This window comes from Mus pahari, chromosome 15 (assembly GCF_900095145.1).
Source record: "Mus pahari chromosome 15, PAHARI_EIJ_v1.1, whole genome shotgun sequence".
NCBI lineage: Eukaryota > Metazoa > Chordata > Mammalia > Rodentia > Muridae > Mus > Mus pahari.
In genome coordinates, this window is record NC_034604.1 from 81495456 (window position 1) to 81514355 (window position 18900).

General features: G+C 35.4%; 1 protein-coding gene across 1 annotated transcript in view; it reads right to left on the reverse strand.

Annotated features, from left to right (window-relative positions):
• Nucleotides 1-35: 35 nt before the first annotated feature.
• The window catches only part of Dok6 (docking protein 6), a 416578-nt gene continuing 397713 nt past the window's right edge, over nt 36-18900 (reverse strand). Inside the window, exon 8 of the mRNA XM_021214877.2 lies at nt 36-7852. Coding sequence (XP_021070536.1) covers nt 7713-7852 — 140 coding nt within the window. The 3' untranslated portion in view covers nt 36-7712. The remainder of the gene's footprint in view (nt 7853-18900) is intronic.

The window sequence follows — 18900 nt, forward strand, 5'->3', positions numbered from 1 at the left end:
CTCTCTCTCTCTCTCTCTCTCTCTCTCTCTCTCTCTCTCTCTCTCTCTCTTTCTTTCTTTCTTTCTTTCTTTCTTTCTTTCTTTTTTTTGCAAGTTTGTCTGGCTATACCTCCCCATCAAAGGAACTTTAACACTACTGACTGTGTGATCTGGGTCTACAATCCAGTTTGTTTTCTCCAGGACTGAGAAATTTTAACCTTTCTTTAGGGGTAAGCTTTCTTAAGGAAGGGAACTATTCATTTTTTAAAAAAAATCATTTGGTAAACTAACCAGAAGGCTCAGTTGATATTTAACCACCAAGTTTTGAGAAAGAGGCTCAGCAAATGTTTATCTAGACAGATCTACATTAAAATGACAAAGACTGCTGTATCAAGAGAAGACTTGTCAAATGGAAAATGGATCACATCACTGCAGGACAGTCATTATTGAGTAAATCTAATTACATCACATTGGGTAACTCACTTATGCTTTCTGTGTGTCTTTTCACTTGAAAAATAGATGTTAACATATTGGTTGTAATAATATCATCAATACTAATGTTCTATAATTCATTCCAAGCATATTCAACCCAAGGAAACTCAAACTCTAATATGATAATGTTAGGGAAATACTGGAAATGTGCAATAAATTCTCAGTAACCTTACAGTTAATAAAGGGCTCTCTTTCACTTTATTTTGAAAATTGCAAGCTCATAAGTGATGGAAGAAGTTAACATTTATAGGTTAGCAAGATATGATTGTCAGAATTCTGGTTAATCACTAAGTTACATTCATCACATAACAAAAATGTAAGGAAATCACTATTACAGTTCTAGGAAAGTCAGATAACTTATGGATAAAGTCATTGAATTAGCTCAAAACTTCATTCATGCAGAGTTGTGGTGTAGAGTAATACTTTAGCTGTTTTGCCCTTTTTTAAAGTGACAAGGCAGGTTTTAATGTTGTACAACCATGTTTTTTGTAGCAATTCCACTTGTGAATTTCTTGGATTTATAAGAAATCATCATCATCAGATTATTTATATCTTTTAAAAATTGAACTGTATGTAAAAATGAGAAATTCAGGAGCAAGAAATTCAAGTATGCATTTTTACTGAAGGGTAAAAATCATACACAGATTTTAAAACAATTAAATTTCTTAATTTTATTATTGTCTCATTTTTTTTATGCTCTGTCAGAAATTCACATTTATTTTCCATGGACATTGTTTTGCATTGCACTTCATTTGGAAGTTGTGTTTCAAATAGTATTTAAATCCAGATGTCCCCAGACTATTATTAATTTGGAATAAATTGTAACTAATAATAAGATGTGGTAGGTCATATGTTCTCCAACTGAAGCAATTTTGTAATAGGTATTTCATTTCTTAGAGCTCAATGTCTGGTGAATTTTATCAAAATGATCATAATCATTGTAGTTGAACAACAACAAATGCTATCTCTTTATAATGCACAGTAGAACATTTCAGAAAGTACATAAAAATTAGTTAAATAAAGATTTACAGAAAGCAAACATATAATGTATAATCTAGTATATTTTTGAGATTCATAGGGATAAATATTAAAATAACATTTGTGTTTCTAAAAAGACAAATGATATTTCACTGAAAATCGAGTGAGTCAAAAGCCAAAGGTAAGAGTGTGTCTGTGAATGTTAGCATGTGTCTTGGTTGGGGCACATGAGAGGAGGCAAGGGAACCAATGATTTTGTCATCTGCAGTGAAGGTGACACTAGCCTTTGTGCCCAGAAGTGGAGAGATTTGCTGGTATAGTTCATGTACTGCCTCTGACAGCTAAAGTAACAGTGTCTAAGAAAAGGAAAGAAGTAAATTATGTAATGTTTGCTCATCTCCATAGTGTGGGATCCCAGTCTCCTTGTGTAGCCACTATTAGATCTCTCTCTCTCTCTCTCTCTCTCTCTCTCTCTCTCTCTCTCTCTCTCTCTCTCTTTCTGGAGAAAGTTACCAGAGATACACAGTTCTGTTTATAGAGAGGATTGATTTTATATGCTTAGTCTAAAACCATTGTGAGAGTGATAAAATTTAAGTTATTTGCATTAATCAACATGAGGATTTCAGATTAGGGCTATTGTCAGAGAAAATTAGATACATTAAAATAAAGCTTACTGTATATGTGAAATTCCTACAGGGGATAGTTCTCTTACAAGTGAATTTTTCCTTTACAAATATTTACAGAGTCATATTTAACCTTGAGGAAAAGTGTCTGAAATTTACAAATAAAAGATGATTTTTAAACTTCATTCTTATTTATCTAAATTTCAAATAATTTAAATAATGCCCACTCAAATTCATAAAGAAAAATATGACAGATATGACATCTTAATATAAAATTCTTATCTTTATTTTTTTTTGAGAATGGAAACTGTATGGTTTCCATGAAAGAATGTAACCCTAATGTCATCAGCTATCTAATGCTGTTGTGATAAAAGTTATTAACAATGGCGCCATAATGTCCTCTGGTGTGATAAAGTCCCCTAAAATAATAATCATGGTTATCATATGAGTTGTTAGTGGGCAAAAAGAAAAATGGTAAAAATAGACAAACAAACAACAACAAGAAAAACATTGCCTTACGTTTTAGGTTGCTTATTATTTGAGGTAATAAAGCCCTGGTTGGCAATTTATAAATGAAAATGTTTATAGCAATCAACAGAAGGAGTTGCTCACAGAAAAGCATTTTGGGGTGTGTTGGTGATGAATCTAAGGAAAAAAAAATGTAAGAATGAAAGGAGAGCATTTCAAGGTACAAGGGCTTAGATATGAGCTATTTCTCATTCCCTGCTGAGTGATGGGTGGAGCCAGAGAACATTCGTGGAGAGCAGGAGAAAAACATTCCCAGATGTTTATTGCCTCTGAACAAATTAGAAAGCCCTCAGGTTTCAGTTTTTTTCTCCAGGGAAACATGAAAGGAATCTTTCACTCTGTATAACCTTACCATTGCTGCCACGGTTTAATCCCATCTTAAAAATGTGTCTGACTTCTCAAGATTTTTGTACAAAAATTTAAAACTATTTAACCCTTCTTCTCTGAGAATAATTGTAGAAATACTTCAAAGTTCACACTCTTGAGTAAGAAAGAATGGGCTCATAGCAATCCACACACAAAAAGGCAGGTGCCCTTCTAATTCATTTAGAGTACATAAATATGGGGATTTCTGTTTCTCTGTGTATACTGACCAAGTAGTCCTTTTCACTGATAACACAACTTCATGGCAAAATTTCAAAAGAAGTTGTCCACAAAAAGCAATTCTGGCATTACAAAATTTCAGTTTACATACCTTCCTTTGTGTTTTTTTTTCCACAATTAAAAGAAGCACATTTGTTGATAATGTGTTTTCTATGCAAATGTTAAGACATAATATGATTGTTTTTCACCTGCACATAGTACTATACTGAAGAAGGCAAAATCTACCACACAGAAGAAATTCTAAATCTTGGAAGAGTAGGATCCAAGTGTCATGCTGGCTATGTCAATGGATTCTTTATCATTTTGCTCAAATTATCCTACAGACTAATCATTTCCCATTGACTCTACTTTTTTTCATGGGTAATTTTCATAAATTTTATAACCAAGAATACTTCCTAAATTTCATAGGCTAGAAATTTATTTGTGTAACATATTACTTAATTTTAAAACCAAGATTACATACTCAAAAGACGCCCTTTTGGGGGGTCTATTTTTGAGAAGGTGGTAATCCAAAGATTACATAACTAATGACTGTAAAAGGAAGCATTTGCACTATACGAATAGACACATTAATAAATTAGGAGAAAATATATATAATTTTCATTTGGAGCAGTCATTAACATTACATTTGTACTTTGTGAAATATTAAGTAGTAAGGGCCTAAACCTCAGGACCACAGAATGTATACTGCCCATTTATTGTACTGTATTAAAATAGTCAAGACAGGAATACATTTTTTAAAAAATAATAATGTAATTACCTTAGTTTGCTTTCACTGTAGTACTAATGATTATTTTGTATGTGGTTCCAATTATCAAAGAAATAAATTATACATGCTTTCTCAAAACATAATTTTGTGAGATATTGGCCAAAAAAATGAGAGTTACACATTAACCTTCATGATGTATTTTTAATATCCACTATAAGGATACCACATGCAATAAATTGGATTGTAAAATCTACAACTAACAGTGTGTAGATACTGATCACCCTATGACTTCTATGTTAGATGAGAGATATGAATGGCTGGTAATTTTATAAGAAGGATGAATGATTTTCAAACAAATTTCCCAGTGAAAGCAGAAGAATTGCACACTGGAACTAATTGTCTAGATACTAGAATGAGGAAAGGTTTAGTTCTAATGAATATGCTTCTTTTCATTTCACATGCTCTATCAAACAGCATCTTCCCTAATATATGAAACAATGGCTTCATTCTGAACCAGCAAAAGGCTTGCTCTAGATATCTATTTAAATTTTATTAAATTCAAATTGTGGCAGTGACCAAAAGCTACTGATTCAAAACTATTTCCAACTGGTCTGAGTAAATTAGCTCTGAGTACAAAAAAAAATTTTTTGTTGTTGTTCAATCACTTAGCAAAAGATGTGATTTTGTCCGAACCTCCACCCCACCAGAATAGTAAAACAGTGGTCCAAGTTCCTTTACACTTTTCTGCATATTTGATGAAATGTTATGTGTCACGGGTTGCATGTATATTAATTTATCAGTAGGGTACAAAAAAAAAAAGACCAACCTCCTTCATCTAATATTTATGTGAAAACATGTATACCTCCAGACTTTGAGAGAAGACTTTCTCATGCACATCAGCCTCTGTCATCATTTGTCTCCATCAACTTGATATTGATATGGTACCATCTTCATAGCTCTGTATAAATCTGAGTGGAAGCCCAACTGAGTTACACTCAGAAGGAGCTTAAAGATGTCTTTGGTGCATAGCAGTCTCTCCCTCAAAATGAGAAAGTATAGAGGCATCTTAAGTCAAGAACCTACAGGTTCAGGTGAGCTAACACATGCCCCCAGCCATTCTAGTAATTATGGTGGAATGGGTTTTATGAGGCTACGGGAGACTGTCACAAGTATCTTCTCATCTTTGGTTTATATAGGTTCATCTGTTTGTCTCTTTTATTACAATAATCACTGCCTCATGTCAAGCATATTAGGCTACTATAAATTCTCCTACTGCTTTTCTGAGTAGTTTTGACTTAGCTGAAAATTTTAAGTATACTTGGAGGAGTACGCTAGAATAAAGCTCCAAAAGTTTATCATGAAATATTTTACAGTATTATTCTCACTATGGTGAGATTGGTTAAAAGACTAAGGAGGTATGTCTCTCACACACTCTTTTCGTGACACTATCTTCAGGAAAAAAATTACTGGCCTAAACTTATGTGTGACTTTTGGTTCCTTCTCTATGAAACTCACTGTTAATGATCAGAACCAAACGGTGAAGCTACTTTATGTGAGTACTTGTCTCCCACCAAAGAGACACAAGAGCAGACTCATAATTAGCAGAATCCCACTGGACTTGCTATTTGTGCTTCGGGCACATTGATAAAGCTGAGGTGTGAATCAAGACCCCCTCAGGGCCTTTCCCCATAAGCTCCTTGTAGAAACTTGTGGTGTCTAAGCAACAGCTCAACTCAGTGAGCCAGCAAGAGGCTCTCTCTGATGGCCACACTAGGAACCGTGCTAGAACAGTCTCAGCTCAGAGTTGCTCTGGTGTATTTACTAATGGCATTTCTACAGTGGATGCCATGTGTTATAGAAACTCAGAGGCATTAACCCCGAAAAGTGGAATTCCAGGGATGGCTGTATCCTCTGTCCTCAGAAGGACCCAGATTTACTCTTCTGCTGTGTCAACAAAATCGACAGTGCAGAGTTTGGGCAATTTTCTTTTTATCCCTGAAGACTTAAGGTAATTATTTTTCACAGCCACATTAACTCTTATGATTAGTCTTTATGGGGTTTTCATAGCTATCTGAGTGATTTGGGGAGTGTAGGTAGTTGCAGTAAGTGCATATTTATCAAGGAAGGATGCATAAACACTTTTACTCAGTAGTAATTCACTGAAATGAGTTGTCAGTCTGCTCTTCACCTATGGATAAGGATGAAGGAAATCCTGACGGGGATCAGAGAAAGGTTCCTTTTAGCAGACTAACTTTGATAGAACATTTGCTAATATGGAAAAAAAAATCAGGTTTTCTTCTTGCCTGATCGTGGTTTTTTGTTCTTTAAATATGATCTGGATTCCTTGATAGATACCTGGTTTAGGCACATGATATCAGGTGAGTCAGGCATAGTAATTTATATTTTTACCCAGGAAACATTTCTATTTTGACCTGAATTGGCCAGACTTTTCCTCTTTGAGTGGAATTTCCTATTTTCCCTCAAACTTGGGAGTTTGTCATATTTTAGAGCTAAAAAATTTACAAGTGAAACATTTTCTCCTTTCATCCCAGCCAAGTAAATTCAGTACAAGAAAAATTAAAGCCAAGTAAGTTCTGATTCCACAGTGAATGCCAAGTCCCAGTGATGATGGCCTTTGTGAAATTCGTCTGTGAAATTTAAAATCCTAACATCTATTTTTGTGTAACATTTGTTCTCCTCTCTTGACCACATGATAGCTGAGTTTACTTTAAGATCAGTTTTGTGTCTTTCTCCAACATTTTGGAGTCTCCATTTGGAGTTGGAGATTACACCAGTTCCTCAAGTACTTCTGATGGATGGCCAAGGGAAGAAACAATAACAAGGCAACACTAACTAGACATACAATATGACAACCAACACACAGGACAGCTAGGCTTGTTATCCTGCTTCTAAAACACTTTCCTCTTGAGTTTCCACCCTACTCCTTATAGGATCAGAGTGGACTACAGAAATGCTGTTGATAGTAGGGGGCCTTTAAAAAAAAAAACTCTAACATCACTATGTTAAAAATAGCTGTTCAACATAACAATCAATTTTAATGCAACAAATTAGTTTTCAATAATTTAAGTGAGCATATCCTATCACCCTCAGCACTGATGATATATACTTATCTGTAGGTTGATATGGCAATATCCATGGCTATACTTACACACACACACACACACACACACACACACACACACACACACACACACAGAGACAGACACACACACACACACAAACTCAAGCTACAGGGCCCTTCTTAATGGAGTATTCTAACTTTACACCCCATTATTAACACCGGGTATTTTTACATAGAGAGTAAAGATGCCATCTGTAGAGCTCACTTGACTTGTTTCTGCCAAAACTGAAAATGCCACAGGGCTTGCAGTAGGTCATCATATGTCTAAAGACAGACCATGTGTCTAAACAAAAGCACCTAACCTTAAGGACAAATGTTAGTGACAGCTAGGCTCAAACTGGAGTGGAAAAATTTCCCAGTACCAAAACTTCTGCTAATGTCAGACACAAAGAATTTTTCTTATTTAGATGAGTGTTCATATTATTGGATTCTATTTGGGGGGGGTAAAACATAGATTTCCCCCATAGAAATTCAATAAGTAAAGGACTTAACCACTGAATCAAGGAAGCAGAACTCCAGTTTTTAACCTTCTAGTTGGGACTAGGCCCTACCAATGTTAAATTGTACTGCAATTGGTCTTCCAGGAAGCATGGGACGAAATGACCCCATAGCAGGTCCAAGGCAGACTGTCTTGCTGGTCCTTGGTGGCCTCAGTGTGTCATTGAATGAGGCTGGAGCTATAGCTGAATCCATAGCTGCTGGACCGTGACAACGGTGGCTGAGCCTCTTCACTCTGTTCTGGAGCATAGCTGGGAAATGTCTGTGCCCTGGACATCTTTGATGAACCAAACCCATGACCTGAAGAAGAGGAAAGGAAAGCTTTACTTAGAAAAACATTCAGAAGAAACAAAAGGACATCTTAGCAAAGAGAGAAAATAGATCTAACAAAAGACTTCAAACCCTCAAAACCAAACTTGTATGGAAGTAGGCAAGAGTCTAGACTTTGGTATCCTTACTCTTCTTTTACCCAACACTGGGAACTGAACCCAGGGTTAGCCACATGATAGTTAATCGCCCTCTCCTTTTACTTTTTATTTTGAGACAGAGTCTTAGTAAGCTATCAAGGCAGATGCTGAATGTCTGATCCTCCTCCCTCAGCTTCCCAATTAGCTTTGATTACTGTCCAAGCACCACATCAGGCCTGATTTCTTGATCTTTGATGATGTAAAAACATATTCAGACATCAGTATTTTCCCCACCTGTATCTTTTCTAGGATTCTGGACATCTATAGAGCTAGGCTAATTTTTAGGACTCTCAACTTTCCTGTTTTCAACCTTTGAAATAAGGCAGAAAATCCTTTCCCTGTAAAGCTACTTCTGATGGAAAGCATAATAATTTCTTTCTTTTCTGTTACACTCACTTTCTGCAACTCAAAGGCAGTGAAATGCTTTCTTTAGAGCATTTGTGAACAGGCAAACTGAATTTTACCATAGTCAGTAACAGCCAATTATTAAAGAATATTTTACAGTAGGTTAGGGGTTCTGGTTTCCCCAGGAACTTTGTGAGTTCCCCTATAATTGATTGCATATATGGGTTCACCAAGGTGATATTCTTCAATGGTCACTAAAATGCTTTAATGGTTGAATATACAAAATATGTCCCAAGAAAATTCTTCCCATGGTTTTGACTGTTTAGCTGATGCCTTGTGATAGAAAATTGCCTAATGTGAACTGAAGCACAGTGATTGCTTAACATTTGCCAAGATGTTTGCAATGTGTAGAAAGAAGTGCACATATTAAGGCTTTAGAAAGACTTTCCAGCAATTGTCTCACTTCTTTTTATGAACAGTGATTATTCTTTGTGCTTGAGGATGGTTTGTACCTGATGGAAAGGCTTAGAGAGGCAGAAGAAAAATTGATACTATGCACTTCCCCTTCAAAGTTTATATTGTACTCAAGGGATGAAATAAATTTAATTTGATTTGTGTTTTAGCTGATCTCCGGGGCGTGGAATCCAGAGAACACTATCTGCTAACACTGAAACATGGGACTTCCACTGTCATACCCATCAGTGGCTCTGTCCTTTGCAATGTCATAGGCTCAAAGCCAGTTTCATTGCCACATGCTTGACGAGTCCAAAAATATCCTTGCCGTGAAGAAAGCTTGAGATCCAAGGGAGAAAACCCACAGGAATTGTGTAATTAAAGGCTAATTAAAACTCGTAGAACTGCTTAAGTATTAAAAAAAAAAAAACAAAAAACATGAGAGACAAATCTTGCTTTCTAGCAAGAAATTGATTTAACTTTGTTATTGGCCTGATTCTCTTGATGACCAGGGATGGGGTAAGACTACTGACTATTGCTGCAAATCTGGGAGGAGAAAGTGTGCGACATTCTTTCTGTCTCTCTCAGGGGTAGCTCTTCTATCAGGTACATTTGAGCTTTTTGAATTCTTCTTGTTTCTGCAGCTCTTCCCTATGGCTGAATCTGTGCTGTGATGTGATACACAAAGTTAGTATACATCAATAGTTACTATAATAGTCTGAAAGTTAAATGTGGATACCTGAAAAGTCCTTTACTCCCATTTTCCCCACTTAACGTCTTCGTGCTTTGGAAGAGGTATGTCATTACTCCTGCTCTTGTGCATCTGTCTCTTTCCATTAGCTACCTTGGCCTTTTCTATTGGTCTATATGCAGTCTCTTCATTAAATTATTTTAAAATTTCAATGGAATGTTTCTGCTTTCTCATGAGGACTCATGAAAAAATCATGATGATATAAAAGCATGAAAATGAAGCAGAGAAACAGGAAAAGGAGGGAGAAGTCAGAGACTGGGGGGTGGTCAATAAAGGCAATGCTAAGGCGATGTTAGAGAGGGGCTTTGGAAAAGGTAAGAAATTAAAGAAGTGCATAGAAATTAAGGGAATAATAAAAATCAGGATCTCAGAAGTGGACACACCTCATATACATACTGCTTCTGGTATTTTCTTTTTTGTAGTTAACTTTAAGGGATATTATTTTGCTATGAGATTTTCAGTTTATTGATCTGAAATCAGATGATGATAACAGAGGCACTCAGCTTGAATTTTTGTCTTATTTAGCATGTATTGTGGTTTTAAATGTTAAGTCAGTGAGCTATCTTGTGCCAAATGTTGTCATCCAATAAAAGGATGTGATTCCCATGGTAGTCTCCATGGGTTTCACTGTCCCAGGAGGAAGATCAAACTGTCTGTTGGCTGTATATGCACTAAACTCAACAACACATACGAAGACATCTGAGACAACAGTGTGTCCTAAATGTTAGCTAGAGCAGTTAGTAAAGGCCTGTAAGGAGGTAGCATCTTGGCATGACATTGATGACAAACTGATGCAGTTAAAGCTATTGATATGTATGTGGCTCTGTGTGTGTACTTTCTGTCCCTTTATCTTACCATTGACTAATGAGAATTCATGATTCTTTTAACTAGGAACATTGTGTTTATTAACATATACCAGCTGGAAGTATTAAGAACTTGCTCTTATGTCTAGAGAGATGCTCTGTGGTTACAGCTGTGCACTGCTCTTCCAAGGGACTCCAGATTTCATGTAAAAAAAAAACTTAACAACTGCCTGTAACTTCAGTTCCAAAGGACTTGGTGAGTTACTTCAGGCCTTCATGGGCAACTGCACTCATGTGCACCCCCACACTACATATATGCATGCAATTAAAAATTAAGTATTCTTCAAAAAATACTCTTTTGGATTTGATTTTATGCAACCATTATTAAAATTTAAAAATATCTGAACAGAGAGGTGAGACATAACTTTAATTCATATTATTTGTGGCCAGAAAGTGAAGGCTTAAGTTGAAAACAAAGATTTTTCTTATAAACATAGTGTTTTTATTTTAATTCAACAATATTGAGCATAAAAGGAAGACAATACAAAGTTACAGGTAGTTTTACTTTTCTTGTTATGAGTTCTCGGAACAGAACTTGGGTCTCCTAGAAGATAATACAAAGAACATTTACCAACCTTCTACTCAAAATGTCTCCAGGAAAGAGTCTTAGAAATGGGGACTCTGACTTTATAGATGTAATCAGCTTCCCTGAGAAATATAGTCAGGCAAGGACAGCAAACTACAAACAGCAAGTGAATGGTTTGCTCTACATTTGTTGAGTAGAACCAGAGGACAGGTGTGTGATAAAACCATACATATCACTTCAGCACCCCAAACCGCTTCCCCTTCAGAGTGCGTACAGTGAATCTCACCACTACAATGAGCTTCAGAAACAAATTGGACTTTGCTGTACTTTTGTTGTCTCACCGTCCCATGTTGGGAAATCATATTCTCTGTAGGTATAATGGAAATTAAACAAATCAACACATAAGGTTGTTAAAAAAAACTGTAGGTATGTGCCTAATTTCTTTTCTGACCAGAGTGGGCTCACAAGCTTATCATTCCCTGCTCAGCTTCTATATTTCCTTACCATCTTAATGTGCTGCCTCTCTCCACGATGTTTTTGTTATTCTTTTTCAAGGTCATCAGTATATTTCACTTCCTCTGTAAATCATTTCTGGTTTAATTGGAAATTAATTTATGACTTTCTTTTACTTCAACTATTCATTTACTTCAGACAGTTCATAAATTATGCTTTTAATGCTAATCAGCAAAATAAGATACCTCAATCAGAACTGAATATGTGAAGGCTGTTTGATCAAGAAAACAATAAATGTGAACAAAGACAAATAATTAAGCCCCTTTCAGCATTCACCGGAACCATGCCCTTAGGCAGTGATGATGAAAGGAAAAAACAACAAAAATAAACTGTGAGGCTTAAATTAAAAACTCAGTGGAATATACTTGTTCATTCTGCTGACAAGGAGTCTAGTGAAATGTTCTGTCAGTTTTTCTACATTTGGCCATACAGACAGATATGGTGAATACATTCACAGAGCATGTGCACAATGCTACAAATTAAAAATGGAAAATATGTTAACAGCAATAAGTCTGTTAAAAATCTTCTTAAATTTTGTATTTCCACCCTAGCTGTAGTCATGTCTGCTTCAGTAGAAATGATATTTTGTTCACATGTTCCATATGTTCCCACAATGTTGATGACTATATTTACCCAATGGGTTCAAGGACCCTCTGACATGGTAATTTTATGTGTATCTACTGAACCTAAGCTTCAGAGTTTCACTCTAGAAGTGTGTATAGTCATTTAGTGCATTTGTTATGCTAACAAAATTATTCAGGGAACTGAAGAACATCATATAACAATAAAGACATAATGAATGCTTACTTTCAAAAACTTCCCTGCTCGATCCCCAAATGTCCAAACTATCCATGAAGTGGAAAGAATGCGAATGTCGTAGAAAACAGCAGCCAAACTGGAGTGCTGGAGCAAGGATTCTTACATAGAGGTGGCAAGAAGGAGAGGGTACAAGAAGACAGACACAGTATTCTCTTCTCCCAGTAATTAAGAAGTGTGTTATCAGCACTTATACCTGAACTCCCTCAACCTGACTGGCATCTGGTTTTCTACTTTTACTAACCAATTTTCTTTGTAATGTAGATTCTAATGGAAACTCTGTTCATAAAAGCCAGACAGATTCCCCAAACAAAACTCTTGGACAATAGCTGGTAAGAGGAAATGACCCTGATAAAGATACTTAGTAGCCCTGTGCTTAAATGATTTTTCAGAATCTGGAGGAGCTGAAAGGGTGTTGTTTCTTTAAATAATAAGACAACAGTTAGTATTACAATAAATTAATTGAGGAAGTTTCCTGGTGAGGATGAAAATGTGGAATAAAAGCATTAATAAAAGCTTAGGCTGAATAGTCAGGAGAGATCTTTAACAAGTACCCTTTAGACACTAGCTGCAAAAATAGTACGCAGGCTGTACTCATGCACCTGGATAGGAGAGGAAATAGGAAATAGAATAATGGGCTAGGTTGGCTGAGTGAACTCACCAATGTGTCTTGTTGGCAGAGGAGGGTTTTATGCTGTGTTTAATACTTGAATACTAATCTTAGAAGTAGGTGAAAGTTGAAACCACATTAGAGTTAGCCAGCCACAGCTCTACTACATCTCAATAATTAACCATCAGGGACTAATTATGCATTGAAATGCCAACATGCATTGCCAAGATTTTTCCTACAAACTGTATTTGAATTTTATTCAATTTTTAATAGTTGAAATTTAAACTAGCATTCTTAGAGAGTTTCTGAGTTTCTTGTGGAGATTCAGCAGTGTAGCTTTATGACCTTCAGTAAACTTTGGAGTTTTATCAAGGATCAGGTTCAGCATAATTTGATCCATTGGGGAAATGATAATTGGCTTAATCTACATAAAGAATGGTTAAAAAGAAAATTATAAAAACTCATTGAGCACAAATTTCATGGTGATATTATTCCAATTACCAACCAACCAACAAAATAAACAAACAAATACAAAACTAACCAACTTGAGAGGAAGAGATTATGTATCATGTGTCATCCAGACAGGATTGATGAACAACCCAGCCTGCTGGTAAAAATAATTATTTCCCAAATATCTTTGGAGGCGCTTTGTAAGGTAGTCAGTAGGTTAAATAAGTAAGATCTTTCATCAAAGTGACCATACCTCAACCAGTTCATCTGTATAAAACAAAAGGAAGGATGAAGGTAACTTCTCTTTTTAAGTTAAAGTGTCCATCTTTTCTAGTTTTGGATACAGAATTCTTGACTCTCAAACTTTCAGATTTTTTTATGAATTATGTTACTGCTTTCTATGAGTCTCCAGCTTATAGATCCTAGCTTCGGGGATTCCCTCTTAATCCAACAACCTAGTTCCTAATAAATCTGTGCAGAGTGAGGTGGAACTCCAGGATATCCAAGGCTATACAGTGAAACCCTGTCTCAGAGAACTAAAACCAACTAACCAACCAACAAACCAACAAATCAACCAACCAACCAACCAACCAACCAACCAACCAACAACAAATAAAACCAACCAACCAAACAAAACACTCTTTGGCTTCTTGGGTCATAAGCTTTTAAACCTAAAGTATCAAAATGTCTCTCACTAATTTATACCCTTTCTCCCAGGGTAGGAAAATACTTTTCTAAAGTTCAAGTATGGGAACTTACATATATCTCAATGGTATTTAGAGTTTTTTCTTTTAAATATTTAAATGTGTGTGTGTGTGTGTGTGTATGTGTGTATATGTGTGTATGTGTGTGTGTTTGTGTCTGTGTGTCTGTGTGAGTATCCCATGTGTGTGAGAGTGTTATGGAGGACAGAGAAGATTCAGATCCCCAGAGGCTGGAGTTACAAGTCCTTATGAGGCACTCAGTTTATGTGCTAGGAACTGACTTCAGGGCCCTTGGAAGAGCACCAACTGCTCATAACTGCTGAACCATTTCTGTAGTTTCATCATTGATGTTTTGTTAATTTTCTTTTGTCACACAAAGTTCCTAAAGCTAGATTTAAAAAAAAAAAAAGTCAGGTCTGTTTTAAGTTTCCTAGGTTTTGGACAGGAGCCTGGTATAGCTGTCCCCTGAGAGGCCCTCTCGGAGCCTGACCAATACAGATTTGGATACTCACAGCCAATCATCAGACTGAGCACTGGGACCCCAGTGGAGGAGTAAGAGAAAGGACTGAAGGAGCTGAAGGGGTTTGCAACCCCATAGGAAGAACAACGAAATCAACCAACCAAACCACCCAGAGCTCCCAGGGACTAAACCACCAATCAAGGAGTACACATGAAGGGACTCATAGCTCCAGCTGCATATGTAGCAGAGGATTACCTTATTTGTCATCAATGGGAGGGGAGACCCTTGGTCTTGTGGAGGCTTAATGTCCCAGTACAGTGGGATGCTGGGATGCTGAGGCAGGAGGGGTGAGTGAATGGGGGAGCACCCTCATAGAGGCAGGGGAGGGGATATAGGATATAGGGGTTTGGGAGGGGAAACTGGAAGGGGGACAATATTTGAAATGTAAATAAGTAAAATAACCAATAAAATATGTTCTCCTCTCTACAAGAATATTAAAGAACTTCCTTTACCTTTTTATTCCAATATTTGCATAAATTTGTTTTCTCTCTTATCTCTTGAACTGATGAGAGATTTAGCTCGGTTAATGCTCTACATTAAATATCTCTCATTGTGTAGTATTCAGTGGCATGAGCTTGAAAGACTACTTGGTTTGAGTGTTTCCAATGTTTCCTCACTACCCAGCCCTTCAAGTTTCTCAGAATTGTGATAGTGCTCATAATAGTTCCTTAAATAGAATATGTTGTAAGCTAACATGCTGTGCAGTCTAATAGCTAATTACCATATGCTAATACACAGAGAGCAGCAATAGTAAGTATACTGGCTCTTTTTTGTTTTGTTTTTTAAACCCATTAAGTATAGTTTGTGCAGCCCATATATGCTTGGCTGTGTGGCATTTTACTTGAACATGGTCAACCCATTAGGAGTTTCACTCCTTAAAAAGACTGATTCCTAGTTGGCCATCATTGGGAAGAGAGGACCCTTGGTCTTGCAAACTTTATATGCCCCATACAGGGGAACACCAGGGCCAAGAAGTGGGAGTGAGTGGGTAGGGGAGCAGGGCGGGGGGAGGGTATAGGGGACATTCAGGATAGCATTTGATATGTAAATGAAGAAAATATCTAATAAAATAATTAAAAAAAAAAGTGATTCCTCTTCTCTCAGAAGCTACTAACTGCCAACAGCTCCTTAGATAGGGGGAGAACTTTGTGCCTGTCTTCCTTCCCCATGTTAGGATTTTGTGTGACCTGAGAATGCACAGTTGTGTATTCCTATGCAACTGCTGTGAGTTCATATATACGAATGCCCTGCTGTGTACAGAAAACCCCACTTATTTTCCATTGCCTATGCTCTTACAATCTCTCTCTTTATTTCCCACAATGGTTCTTGGATCTTGGTGAGAGAAAGTATAGTATAGATGTTCCATTAGGGATGTGTATTCTGCAATTTCCTATTTTCTACAGGTTAACTAGTTGTGGGTTTCTGTGTAAATTACCATCTATGGCAAAAAAGAAACTTCTCTGATTGAGGGCTAAACTAATCAGTGGGTAAAGTGATAAGTTATTAGGAGTTGGTTTAATACTAAACTCATTTAGCTGAGTGTTAGCAATAGGTTCTTCATTAAGGCTAAGAAATTGCCTGTTTACAAGTTCTTGGTCCCAATAATGGTGCCAGATATGGAGTATGCTTTTTGGAGTGCACCATAAATTGAAGCAGAAAGTAGTTGGTTACTAATATGATAGTCATGGCTTATTCCACCAGTGAGTATATCTTGCCAGACTGGTCATAGATACATCTCATAGTGTTTTAAATATTTTTGAGAATTACTCTCTTTTCCATTCCTTTCCTTTTCCTAAACTTCATTTGTTTAAATATTTGAATACCATTTTTATAATATTATAATATTAGAATCTGGTTTCACATTCTATTTTTGCTGCCTGAATTTGTTGTGGGTTTTTTTTCTTTTTCTTTTTTGGTTTTTCGAGACAGGGTTTCTCTGTATTGCTCTGGCTGTCCTGGAACTCACTTTGTAGACCAGACTGGCCTCGAACTCCCAAATCCACCTCCCGTTGCCTCCCAAATGCTGGGATTAAAGGCCACCAACGCCCGGCTTTGTTGTGGGTTTTTAACTTGTTTAACCTTTACTTCCAAACCTAACAGAATTACAGTTAAATTGTACCACTCTAGTTTAAAATTATAACAGTCTCATCTCCTTTCTTTCTTTTTTCATGTCTTTAATGTACAAACATAGAGATATATAATATTTATTGCTATTATTAATGTTGCTGTTATCTTTGAAGTTATGGTATTTGTCTCACAGGTAAATATCTGAATATTCTTTACTTATGTCTTTAAAAATTTTATAAAATATTTAAATGCATAATATTTAGTTTTATGTAACACTCAGTTCATAATTAGACTGGCAATTTAAAAATATTAAGATACTGACAAATCAATATAATGTAGTTTTATTACTACTAAGGATGCTCTAATTTATTGAAATAGAATTACATTTTAATAGTCATTTCATAACAATTTTTCATAACAAAAATAGTTTTACAAATTTTCTGGTCGATGTAACATCCATTTATTCCTGTTGCTTGGAATTAATTTGTCTTGTATTCTAATTCTTATAATTACCTACCAGGATATTAATTTTCTACAACTGTGGTTGCTTTATGAAAGGTAGCTTAACTCTTTACTATTAGCAGACAAAGAATCCATTTTAATAATTGCAGGCTTTATACCAGTCTATGGCAGCCAATAAAATGATGGATGTTAAAAAGGTATATTTTAAATTGAAACAATGTTAGTATAGAATATAATGAAAATCCATTGGTGTTGATGAACCAAAGGAAAAGTACATAACCTACAACAAAAATTCAAGTTGTTTCAAAAGTTTGTTCTATCATCATTTTTAAAGGGTTGTTTATAAAATTTGAATACAGTAAAAGTTAAGTTTAGGTTTTATTCTGGCTCTCATCTGTGAGCATGTTAGCAGTTTTGGCAATCAAGGAATTATATACAATTATAAATATACCAAGTTCAGATAGAGACCTGAACACTATATTCGGTTGTTTAATACATTTACTGAAACATCACATTAAGGCCATGCAAATTAAGGACAAGAAAATTCATATCAGCTAATGATTCTCAAAATTGTAATTAATAAGTAATGAGAAATGCTGTTTGCTACAATCCATCCTTATCTTAAATTAGGCAGATAAACATCTTTTTCTGAGATAGGGACATCTCATGCAATATCTGCTTAGACTTGATTTATGACAGCAATACTATCCCCAGAACTGTCAAATGTCAAATTTTTACAGGGATGGATTTCCAAAAAGTCATTGTAAATGTAGTATCAGGATGCTGTATTTCAAATAATAGTTCAGATTTTCAAACAATGCAACACATTTTTATTCTGTCTCAGGCTGAAAACAACGTTCTAAAGAATTTTAAGTACAATTTACAAGCTCTGCTGCAAAATTTGCATAACACAATGAGCCTGGACTATTCACCTCACTGGTTCTAGAAGTTTATTATTATTAAAATAACGATCAGAGTAGAAACTTGGTTAGGACATGTTTTAATAACTTATTAGATTGATTTTTTCTGAGATTTGGGAAATACTGTGATAATCACAAAACAAAACTTTGAAAATATTTAACATAAACATTGTATATGAAAAATATAGTATTTGTCAGTTTGAGTGTGTGCATGTGTCTGTCACAAAGTTCAATCACATAGAGCAAGCACCAGAAAAATTAGCATGATTTTGAAAATATACCTCAGAGTTAAAGTTACATAGTACAGATGTTAGCTATTTTTATGTAAACTACACCGTAATCTAAAATGTTTGCAGAATAATCTGAATTATTTGTATACTACTTAAATATAAATGTCTCCTAAGAACTCTTTATATTTTTATTTCCATTTCTTGATTCCAGGAGTCCTATCCATTGTAAATATATTTGTTAACTTTATAAGTCATAATTATTCATTAGGGCATAATTAATTAGCCATTGTGATACATAGTGATACTGGTAATTACAGTCATGAGAGCAGATATGGGTATGATACAGTAAGTACATGGCCTATATGGGCTATATGATAACCTGTCTCAAAAAATAGAACATAAGTTAAAAACATTTTAATATTATTACTATTATTATTACTATTATTACTATTTTTATTACTATTATTATTTTTCTATTTTATTTTTAAAATTATACATACATATAATATATATTATACATATACATATATATTAGCTCTGATATATATATATGTGCATATATATATATATATATATATATATATATATATAGAGAGAGAGAGAGAGAGAGAGAGAGAGAGCGCTAATGGGTCATCTGCACTGTTCTGAATT